At 36.7% G+C, this 12,295-nt stretch overlaps 1 protein-coding gene across 6 annotated transcripts in view; it reads left to right on the forward strand.

Moving 5' to 3' along the window:
* The window catches only part of PDS5B (PDS5 cohesin associated factor B), a 110,793-nt gene that overhangs the window by 34,719 nt on the left and 63,779 nt on the right, over positions 1–12,295 (forward strand). For all 6 annotated transcript variants that reach the window (XM_071737238.1, XM_071737221.1, XM_071737256.1 and 3 more), the window contains exons 7-8: positions 2,949–3,029; positions 5,104–5,244. In XM_071737238.1, coding sequence (XP_071593339.1) covers positions 2,949–3,029; positions 5,104–5,244 — 222 coding nt within the window. The remainder of the gene's footprint in view (positions 1–2,948; positions 3,030–5,103; positions 5,245–12,295) is intronic.

The following is a 12,295-nucleotide window of genomic DNA, read 5'->3' on the forward strand; positions in this document are numbered from 1 at the left end:
AGTTACTGCCCAATTCCAGAGTCTCCACAGCTTGTCAGTAATGGGACCTTACATCCTCTTAGAGGCACCCTGATTAAGATGCTTGTCCCCATCAGCAAGGGCTACATACCAGTTTTTTCAAAATGCAAAGAAAGACTGAAGAGAAGATAATGACAGAAGAGTTTAGATAAACACAGAGAAGGAATTGGTTAAATTAAGTCTTACAGAATTTCTCTTTCTGCCAAAGTTTAAAGTCTCCTCCTGTCTGTTAAATCAGTCAGAAAGAGGTTTGATGTTTTGTGAAAGATTTTTGAATCTATTTGGTAGTGGCATGGGTTGTACTTGCTTTAATTTCAACCAATTGTTTTTTCTTGGTTTATCCTGGAGCTGGAAAAGGGAGAAGAAAAAAAAATAACACAAGAATATTTTAAGACTTCTTTGGCACTTTAAGAAAGAAACTTTAAGAAAGTTCAGCCTCTGGACATTTGAGGGCCCTGGCTATCAGCACAACTGAACCAAGTGCAAGAGGCTTGGGAAAAAAAAAAATAGCTGACTTTTCTTAGCCAGTTGTGATTGAGACTATGTTTTCTCTTTGTAGTTTTTTTAGGTAGAATGATGTGTAATCTGAATAAATTACTCAGGGCTACAAATAGCTGCTTCTAGCATTTATCTCAGCAAACATGAAGGTGCTGGGTGATATTTTGCCTGGCCTTTAGTTGTTTAATTATGAAAGATCTCTCTGCTTTCAGACTTCCTTCCTCAAGGCTATGTGCAAGAATTTGTCTACATTTTTAAACTTCAGTTTTTACTAGTTGTGTAGATTAATTATGAAAGGTTTTTTAAAATTAATTGCTGTGTGAAAGATACAAACTGAAACTGTAATTAATATGAATCAAAACAATCTGCCTGCTGGAACTCTGCTGTGCTGTACAGACTTGTTTTATACCTCAATCAGGTCTTGCTCATGACAATAGTTCACTGCTTACCCAGGTGAAAGCATTTTTCTTTGGCTTGGTGGAGGTCAACTGAGGAAAACAAGAAGGACCAGAGCAAGATTTGCAAATGGCATTCATTCCTTTTTAGTTATTTTGGGCTTTTACTTGCTGAACAGTCAGAACTATAGTTAAATATCAGAAAAGAAGCACTACAGGTGAAAATGCTTTCTATTTTGTGTATGTATTAACCATAAAGGACAGTGTAGCAGGCAGAATCTTCTCTTTTTTTGGCAACAGTGGAACAGCTGTACTATTTAGTAAAAAGACTGCCAGTGTTGACCCTTGTATCTTGATGAGGTAAGGGAAGAGGATGTTACAAGGATGTTAGCATCCTATGTAAGAACTCCTGTATCTTTCCAGAATTGGCATTTTTTTCACTTTCTATAGTGGCTCTGACCAAAACAAAGTTCAGGCATGAATCCTCATAGTCTGTTGACTTCAGTCACTTAACTTATTTCTATCAGTAGGCAAGTCAAAGACTTCTTTTGTTTTATATTGATAAAGAATTTTAATCTGTTCCCACTGCTCTCTAAAAGACTGTAGTTTTATACAGTTTTGTCAATTACAAACAAGCCCCTTAATCTTTTTGCAAATCTTCTGTTTTTCATTCAGATAGCTATAAAGAACCAAGCATATACAGGGGGAGTAAATACCCTGGATGTGGCAATGGATCTTGTGGTTGCTTTTCATTGTGATGAAAGGAAGGTTTTTTTCATTTTATGGATGAGATGTAGTTAAAAAACCACCAACCACAAACTGCCCCTTTATACTGTTTTCTTGTAAATGGAATATGTTGGGTGTTTTTGAATTGCAAAAACTCATCAAAATTGGGGGAGCTATATTTTTACGGAGACTTCACCTATTAAAAAACTGTTGAAAAACTTTTCAACAGTGTTGAAAAGTTTCGGTGTTGAAAACTTTTCTTCCATTCTTGTATGAGTTAATTAAGTCTGCAGTGTATATCACAAGGGCTGAGTTGCATTTTCTTCTGAAAATTTTTGAATAATAATTGTAGAAAATGAAGAAACAACATAGCAACTTGAGGCTGGGGAATGTATGCTGGGAAAGGAAGGAAATTAGGGGCAATAACCCAATTACACAAATGGTGGTATAGGAATGTTGTGGGTGGTCTGTTTTTATTGCTTATTACATTGGCGTTTCATTAGAGTCATAGAATCATCTGGGTTGGAAGGGACCTCTGAGATCCTCAAGTCCAACCCTTGATCCACTACTGCCATGGTTCCCAGCCCATGGCACTGAGTGCCACATCCAGTCTCCTTAAAAACCTCCAGGGGTGGAGAATCCACCACCTCCATGGGCAGCCCATTCCAATGCCTGATCACCCTCTCTGTAAAGAATTTCTTCCTAATATCCAACCTAAATGTCCCCAGTTAGTTTCTATTAGTTTCTATTCTTCTATTCTTCTATTCTTCTTCTATTCTTCCCTTTCTTGCTCACAGAGTAAAATGCTAGAGGTTTTTTCAGTTTTTTTTTTTTTTTTTTTTTTTCTTTCTTTGTCAGACAATCTGAGAGGATCTTTGGAAGGTACTTGGGAGAGACTCTGATGGTGGTTCACAGGTGGCTGCTTGATGTGGGACACAATCCTGTTCAATGTCTTGCTGCTTTGGTGTCTATAAATGATTCGGTGTTTCTTTATATCTTTTTCCTAGATTTTTGGGGTGAAGCTTTTAATAAGCAGCAGGAACTGACTTCACTGAGTGTCAGGATTAGATGGGAACTGAAAAGTAGTTCCTGATTGGTTAGGAATGGGTTTTCTGAGAAGTGTCAGTGGAGACTACAAAGCTCTGTTTGGACTGGGTTTGTTTTTACTGTATTATCATTACTACTGAAAGTATAAAAAGAACAAACTGTTTCTTTAATGCATTAACCAGTACATGCTAGCTTTAAATCCTCATATTTACTTTTAAGATTACTGAATGTTCTTAATTTTTTTCTGTTTTTTTCCCCCCTCAGAATTTAAATAAGCAAGCCTATGATTTAGCAAAGGCTTTACTAAAGAGGACAGCGCAAGCAATTGAACCATACATTACTAATGTAAGTGAAGGCTACAAACACATATGGAAATAAATATTTTTTTTAAACTGAGCTATATTATAGAATTAAATGTGTATAGTTAAATAAGGATGTAAAATAACTTCTTAGAAACTCTCAATTGTTGTTGGATAGAGTTGTGTTAATGAGTAACTTTTGAGTCCAGTTCTTTACCAAATAGAAACTAATAAGCCAATAACAGTTTTGATTTCTGAAATGCATTGGATAGTTTACACTCTGCCCTCTTGGGACACCTTGCACTTCAATCCTTAATTTGACTGGAAGACCAAATGTACATATGTATGTTGTTTTGATAAAAACAAAACCACATTGTCCCTCAGGCAAAATTAATTTTGTAGTGAGGAGGTGAGACTGTTCTGAGGATAGGAGTAGTGAAGGTAGTGCAGAATTCTAATGCTGTTGTCACAAGAATAGGAAGCAGAATCTAAGAATAGACAGTAAGGAAGAAAATCAGTGAGTGGATTGAGGGTTGTGGCCAAGTTTAGTGTAGACATCACAGGCATTGCAAGAGAACAGGAATGAGATGAAATAAAGGATCAGACAGGAGTGTGTTCTAAATTAAGTTGCACAATAGGAAAAAAAATGTACACTTTTTTTTAAGGAGTTAAGCATTTAATGAGTATCACGGCTGCTATCCAAAACATCAGGATCATGAAAACAAGAGAAATTTTCAGAACTTTTTGTTGCTTCCAGACTTGTACTTAGAAAGGGGATACCTTCTAAGATTTAAAAAAACTTCAGTGAAAACTCTCACTCTAAACCTGTTAGTGAAATTATCTGATTGGTATTGCTACATGGGAATGTGTTTTTAATGTTCATCTGTGAGGTTAGATTAGAAACTGGTTGACATTTTGTGGGTTTTAAGGAAGTCTGTACTATTGAGTCTTTCTCTTAAGGAAAATATCTGCATGAAATCTTCTGCTTTAGGTTTCCCACAAGTGGGAAATATTATGGTGTCTGGTGTCTTTGTTTTTGAAAGTTACTTTCTTCCTTAAAATAAATTAAAGATGTGTTAGGAGTTAGTTGCCTAACCAGGAATATGTGTTCAGGCAATTCTGTATCCAGAAAAAGAAAACTTGTGCAATACAGTATGGAGTCTTTAACCTCTAATGAAATGAATTTATCTGAAACTGCTGACTTTTCCTATTTCATCACTTGTTTGGATTAACTTTATAAGCTCAAAAAGTGGTAGGTTTCATGGTTTGAATTTCTATGGTGAACCTTGTCAGGTAGTGATGTTCACCTGCCCCAAGTTTGTGAACAGGAAAGTGAAATGCCAGTTAAGTGTATTCTGTTGCCTTAGTGGCAGATGGAAATAGTATTAATTTGTTTATCCACCCTTATGTATTGTTTTAACCCAAAGAGAGGAAAAATTTTGCAAATTTCATGCCCACTTCCCCCCTCCCTTACAAGTAGGGAATAGTATACTCTTACTTAGTTCTTGTTCATCTGTTTTGAGAAGATATAGTTGAAAGCAGTGTGGAATTGATATTTTATATTGCAAAATATTTAATGGTAAATTTGTAATTTTCCTCAAACTTAACAAGTTTACCAAGGAAGAAGTGTTGCTTTACAGGTACATTATGGTGCTTGTAACTAAATTCTGGAACAGTCACTTATTAATTCCTGTGCTTTTGCTTATGGCTCCTTAAGGTATCAACTGTGTACTATAGTGGTTACCCAGTTGTTTCAACCTTGTTTTGACTAAATCTTAGAATGTTTTTAAAGTGATTGGTCTCAGTTGTGAATTAACTCTATAGTAAGATAAGAAGATCTTATGCACTGGAACTCCTCTAAAGTTGTGTTTATGAAAATCAGACCACTTCTTATGTGCTTCCCTTTATGTGCAATATTGAACACAACACAGCAATATATTAAGATTTCTACTATGGAAACTACTGATGTGTGCACCCAACCACACCTTTTTTTTTTTTTTTGTGTTTTTAATAGTGGTGAAATAAATGAATGAAATAAAGATGAAAAGTTAAGATTTAATTTTCAACAAGCATAGGATTGTATACATACTGTTATTGATGAAAACTGTTTCATTTTCTAGTTCTTCAATCAGGTCCTCATGCTTGGTAAAACATCAATCAGTGACCTGTCAGAACACGTGTTCGACTTGATTCTGGAGTTATACAATATTGACAGCCACCTCTTGCTTTCTGTTCTACCACAGCTTGAATTCAAGCTTAAGGTAAACTCTTCTTATAGTTTCTATATATTTGAAATGTGTGTGCTTTGACTATTAATATAGCATTTGTACTGAGAACTTCATAAAATTATTTTGCATATAAAACTTATGTAAAACATCCCTGTATTGTTTAAAGGAGAACTCATAAGAGCCCTCAGGAAGAGTCCAAATAGAAGGTGTGTGACAGGTGGAAACAGAGCATTAGTCTAATAAATATGTTGTGCTATTGCTCCAATGACTTCTAAGTTTTTTTCAGGCATGTTTCTTATGTCTGAAGGATAGCTGGATAGCTGGTTCTAGCTATCTATTTCAATAGGTATTTTTCATTTTTAATTTCTATTATTTCGGTGTGTTTCTACCCCTTGGAGTAGTTCAGTATAACAGCTGGCTCTCCCTCTATTTGCCATTACTTTTACTCTATTTGTCTTTCCATAGGGTTTTTATGGAAGTGGGGAATTTCAAACTTAGTAATATAAAGCTAATTAAAGTGATCTGCTACTAAACTTGAGGGCTAATGTGCAGCAGACAACTTTTCAATTTGCATGTCTATTTGAGGACAGATTTTTAGATTTGTAGAAGCTTTGGACTATTCTCACTGCAATATTTATTGTAGTGGCTTGTTCATGTCTAATTTTTTCACTAATGTTGTTAGACAGGCACACTGCACTTTTTGTATTAGTTGTTTTTTTATCGTTGTAGCTTTCCATTAACATTTCTGAAAGAAGTAGGGTTCAAATAATTGCTTGCTGTCTGTGTCTTAAAAATAGATTTTTTTTTTTTCAGTCTTTAATTCCTGTTCTTACAAATGGTGAACAATTGTCACTGTCATGCCAATAAAAACAGTGCTTCTGCAGCTGAAGCTGTTATTCAGAAGATGTAATCTTAACTGCTGCCACATCCTTTTTTTTTTTTTTCATAGTCATAATTGCCATAACCTTTCCATCTTTAGGTGCATTTAAAACTACAGGTTCCTGAATTGTCTTTCTGCTCTTTCTTTGACACATATTCCACTATTTCAAATTTCTTTTTGTATCCTTTTTAACCATTGGAATCAGCAAATTTAATAGCCCACTGCTGTCAGTCTTTTCTGTGCTGCTGCCTGCCTGCCCCAGAACAAATTCTGGTTTCTTCCTTTGTGATTTCAGCCCCACGCATTTCCATGCCAATCCTTTGGCCATGAGGTGTTTCATGTTAGAGATTTTTAAGATCCAGTTTAACAATGTTTCCAGTAGACATGTACAGTTTGATAGTTATCTTACTGTTCTTACTCCTTGATATCTGATTGGACTCAGTACAGTTTGAGGCTATTTTGAGAGCATGTTTTGGCTTCTTTTTGAATCGAATTGCTGTTTCAGGTGTGTGGTTTTGATGTCATAAGTTATAAGGACAAATAATATATCCATATTTTGTTCCTATTGACTGTGAAATGTAGCTTGACCCATCTTTTACAGGAATACAGTCACTCTCTATGTGACATAGGATAATCCTGGTTTAGATCCTAAGACTCTTGAAGAGGTTGTCCAGGGAAGTTGTGAATGCCTGCTCCCTGGAATTGTTCCAGGCCAGGCTGGATGGGGCTTTGAGCAACCTGGTCTAATGAAAGCTCTTGGCATGGAGGTTGGAACTAGATATTCTTTAAAGATTCTTTCCAACCCAAACCGTTTTATGGTTCTGAATGAGTTGAGAGATCTTTAAGGTCTTTGTGGCTGAAAGGATATTTTGAAGGTGAATGTTCTGAAACATTAATGAAATATGGTCAGCCTATAGGAAATACAGAAAAGCCTCAGGTTTTTCTGAGATAAAGGCAAGTTTGTTGTTTGTTTATTCCAACAATAGCTGTGGCTTTATTCTAAACAGCAGCAGCTAATGTCAATTTTAATTCATTATGTTAAATGAATTAATTAATTTAATTCCAGGTAAATTCATGTCCAGGTAAAGAGCACGGTAGTGTGTTGAGAGTGTAATGTCAATAAAAAACTCAGAGTGCTTATGGTGGAAGACAGATGATGTTTTGCTGCTTTGAATGAAAAGAAGCAGCATGGCAGTGTCCCTGTTAGGTTGACAAAGCATTGGGTTAGGTGGGTGGTAAAGGAGAAAAATATGCTTGGTAGTCCATATTGAAATGTGGGAGAGAGATGTCTTTTTGAACAAAGGTCATTTGAAATTAATGATTGAATAACCATAAAATTCAGTGAGTTGTACATATAATTCAGAGCTTGCCTAAATGACTTTGGCTTTTCTGGATTTGGTACATCCTATTATATCTTCATCCTTGCCCGTAGTTTAAGAACCTTTCCATTTGAGCTCACTTGTGAACTCATCACTGGGTATTTAAGTAAAAGCTTGTACAGTATATTTAGGTCAAATCCACATTTTCACAGAGAACATCCCATTTTTGTTCTTTGAGATTGTCTGATATGGCTCTTAAATATACATGTATGATAATAGAAGTGAAATACTAGGGGCAAGTATGGAGTAATGAGACAGTTGCTGCATTCCAAGGTTTCATATAGCTACTTTCTGCTAAAGAAGTTTGTATTAGTCTTAAGCAGATGATGTTGAAGGAAAGCTGTGGCTGCCTCAACTGTTCAGTTGTTTTGAGGAGTGAAGATGTCAGAATGATCTAACCTGTCATGCATTGAACGCATCCAAGTGGACATCTCATCTGTGCATTTCAAAGATAAATTGGTTAATTGGTCTCTTTTTTGAAAACGTGTGTTTTCTTTATAATTGTCTTCAAAAGCAATGAGTAAAAAAAAGATTTGTCCAGATGGCATAGACTTGTGGTAGACTAAGCAAGACAACATGTTCTGACTCACTTTAAAGCTGATGCTTTAAAAAATATTTTCAGGTACAAACTTGGCAAGGTCTCCATGAATTTAAACAGAACCCAGTATTTTTTATCATTACAATGACATCTAATTTAAAAGAAATAATTTCTTAATGCATTTTCTTTTGTTGTAATTTGAGCTGTTTTTATCCAAAAGTTGTCGTCTTAATTCTTCTGACATTATCTAAAATTACTTGTTGTCAGTAGAGAATGACAAATAGCTGCTTTCATATGTGCGTTTTAGATTTATTATTGTTATTAATTTTTTTTTTTTACTGTCTCTGTAATGTAAAGCCTGGAGAGCAGTGAAGGTCAGCTCAGTTGGGCTCAAAACTTTAAAATAAATTGGGAAATAAGATCTACGCCTCCATTAAAGAGTGATGTGACATGGGATTTCCCAAAGCAAATTGTATAGCAGCTGCTTACTGGCAACTTAAACCAAAGATACCTCATTTTTTGATTTTATTTAGCAACAAAGTGGGAAATCATTAGCCAAACAGGAGAAGGCAGGAATTTCTGGAAGAATAATACAGTTAAAGGCTTCGAAGGATTATCCTTGAGAAACTTCACCTCTCTGTTCTAACGGTGTATGTACTTCCTGTTACTGGGTGCTTTAAGAGAAACACACACATGATGTTCATTCTTCCTTCCTTTTTACTTGAGATGCATTAAGGAGACAGATATTATGGTCCTGGAACCACTTGATTACTGACAGGTCTTGTCTGGTGAATGGGATGAGTCCATTTAAAAATAACTGTGATGGTCTCTGGTTCTCTTATACAACAGAGACACAAAAACCATTATTGGGTGCCAACAGATTATCTGCATGTCATTTTGGTGCTGTTCTCCCAGTTATTTCTGTGTAGAGAGAGCTTAAAAATATGTCTCTGGTGTGGAGAAAATGGCACATTTTGGTTCCACTTAGGATTGGGAAAGAAAATTTGGTAATTCACCGGGCCAACTTGCTGACAAATTATTAATAATACAAAAATGTGGATGGAAGACAGTGCATGGTGTTATAATGGCCATATTGGAAAACTGTCCTTAAGTCTTAGAATATGTACCTCAGTAGTGCTGGTGACATAACTCTTCTTGCTTAAGCAGGGCTTTTAGCTTCCTTTTTGTGAGGATTACATGCTGTGGTGATGGACAATTCAGCAATACTTTAAAATTCACAGTGTTACAGTCCTGCTTTGTTGGAAGCTGTTGATGTTTGAACAGTATCCTCTTGACAGTTCATATGCTCACCATCTCCAACCACTCCAATTAATTATTCACAAAGAACTGTTAACTTTGCTTAGCTGGGAGGTCATGTCCAGGCTTCTTCCATGAATGTAGCTGGATTATGGTGAATGTATTCACCATATATGAGTGAATATATGAGAATTGCTCAATTCTGTCTGAGGACAGACTGAAATCTGTAAAGTTTGTTGGATGGACTCCTGTTTCATGATTGCAAGGGCTGCTATGCTCCCATAAATTCTAGCTAGAGTCAAGATGGGGGCAAGGAGGCTGCTCTTGATCTCGATTGTTCCAGTTTTGAGGGCCTTGTCCTGTTCTTGAAGGATACTGAAAGTTCTTGGTATTCTTGACTTGTTCTTTCAGGGGTGGCTCACGTGTTTCATCCTTAGGGTACTCAGTCTTACTGTATTTCTCTGATGGTGATCCTGTTTCTTATAAACCAGTTCTTCTTGATATCAGCAGCTTTTCCATTAGTTGTATATTCTGTGAACCAGATTTTCCATCTCATATCTTATTTTGTTTGCTTTTAAACATTTTGTGGTACATTTTGGAAAGAGAGTGGTGGTGGGTTTCTCGCAGCAACCGGATCAGCTTCACTGAGCCATCTCTGCTGCTTTCCAGTTCTTTGGGCTGTCTTGTTCTCATCCTCTCACACTCACAGGAGTTTGAGGATAAGAACAAATGTCTGTGTGTCTGACTTGATACCTGTCAGGATCCAAGTCTCTTGCTGTCCATCTCCCTGAACCTCTTTTGCACTCTTCATGGCAGGAAGCCTCTTGATTTATCTTCATGGGATCAGGGTGTTACAGAAGACTGTCTATTTGAGTCTGGAAAAAATCCAAGGGATTTGCTGCCAATGACCAAATAACTTTCAGATCATGTATGGAGAGGCTATAAAACAGTATGGAACTTGTGAGAGAGCTCAGATGCCTCAGTAACACTGCTGTGCTTATTGACTGGCTTGGATCTAAACAATGTGGCCACCTAGTGTTCAAGCACCTTGCTGTTTTGGTAAAATCAATGACCATACGATTTTGTCATGATGCCAGGTAATTTTAATTGCTGTGAGAGTTGTATGTATTAACTTGGATGAAGAATTGAAGGTTGCTGGCAGCAGCTGGTATTCTCTGGAATGTGCAGCTTTTGTCTGCTTTACTCCCTCAGTTTGCTTTTTGCTGTCTGGTCTATCCCAAGAATCTTCTGATGTATTTGAAGAGCATTGAAGTGCAGTCAGGTGTGTGCTCTGCCATGTCATGTTCTAAAAAGAAGGGGAGAAACTATTTATCCTTTTGGGTCTGGCAGGGATGGAGTTAATTTTTTTGGTAGCAGCCTGTATGGTACCTGTATTGTGTATTTGTGGCTAAACCAGGTGCTGGGTGGCACCCCTACTGTAATAGCCAATGCTGCACACAGCTTGCATAGGTAAAGGATTTTTCATCCCACCACATGAAGGCTGAGACTTCAGGAGGTTGAGAGGGGATGTGCCTATAAATAAAAGCAATAAAAACTCGGGGTAATGAGGAGAAGGGGGTATGTTTGTGTCATGGTGTCTGTCTTCACAACCAGGGCGTTACATTCTGAGCCTGCTTTCTAGGAACAGGCAGGACATCTGCCTGCTAATGGGGAGTAGAGAATGAACTCCTCTTTTTGCCTTACTTGTGCATGCAGCTTTTTCTTTACCTGTTAAACTGTTGTTATCTTGATCCATGAGCCTTTTAACCTTCCTTCTATTTTCTTCCCTTCTCTCAGTATAGAAGAGCAGAATGAGTAAGAGGCTAGAAGGGCGGGTGTTTGGCTTCTGGCTGGGGTGAGCCCACTGCACATTTGTAGGGAAAAAGCTTTTATCTTCTCATTTGGTAGAAAAGGAGAGAGCTGTGAGAATCATGGTTGCTTCTTATTGGCAATTAATATTTATTTTTACAACACCATGGTCTTCAGCAGGAGAACACGTACTGAAATTCATTTAATTAACCTCTTCTGTGAGGGTCAGTATTTTGTGCCTGATGTTAGCATTACAAAGTGTTGTGTTCAGAGATCTGGCATTGATACAGAAGTGTTACCAGTGCAGGGGAGAGAACAGAGTTAAGAAAGTAATGTTGTCTAGGTATCTTGTAAAGGCAACCAATATTCTTTCATTTAAATTTGATATCTGAATTTTAGAAAATTGTATTACTGAATCTGGCGTAGTGAATAAAATCAATGAAAAGTTTACTGTTACTATGGTAGAGCTGCCTTTCTTACTGGCTATGTTAGTAAAATTTTTGGCAAGTTGTAGGTCATGTGTTCACTTCTACTCTGAAATCCCCCCAAGTCTGCAGTGCTGCCTGGTTTCTGAGACTTCATAATGTTAAAATGTGACCAACTTTAGCTTTTCTAAGTGACATCTAGGATGAAGAGCAGTGCCTGTGTGTTGGGAACATGGTAATAAAACGTCAGGTTTTATTAACAAATCATTATGCAATACTATTAAGCCTACAGAGTGCTTAAAAAAAAAAAAAAAAAAAAAAAAAAGAAGGATGTGACTTAACAAGTGTACAGTGGAGAATGGAGAAAGATTAAAATTTTTCCAGTGTTTATGATGTTCTTTTCCTGAGGGGAAAAAATTAATTAGAGATTAAAGTAGAATAAAGGAGAGACTGTAGCAGTAATGCATCCACTTAAGAAGCTGATTTTTATTACCTTTAAGAACTTCTATAAGAATTCCTCAATGGGGCCAACGTCAGGGCACAAATTTACAAAGTCCCAAATCTTTGGGTCTTTGATATTGAATATTCATTTGATTCCACAAACGTCTGTGGCTGCTTCTTTAAGGATAGTCCAGTTGTGGTTGTTACTTTTTTTTTTTTTTTTTTTTAAATGTATCTTTTTGATATACTTCTGGCTTGTTGTTCAACATTAAGTAGCTGAATGCTTGGTGGTCTCCCCTCTGCCCCTTCTCACCCTCTGGGGTGTCTTGCTTTTGATCTGTGTTGGTTACCTAGT

The sequence above is a fragment of the Heliangelus exortis genome, chromosome 1 (assembly GCF_036169615.1).
Source record: "Heliangelus exortis chromosome 1, bHelExo1.hap1, whole genome shotgun sequence".
In the NCBI taxonomy this organism is placed as follows: Eukaryota; Metazoa; Chordata; class Aves; order Apodiformes; family Trochilidae; genus Heliangelus; species Heliangelus exortis.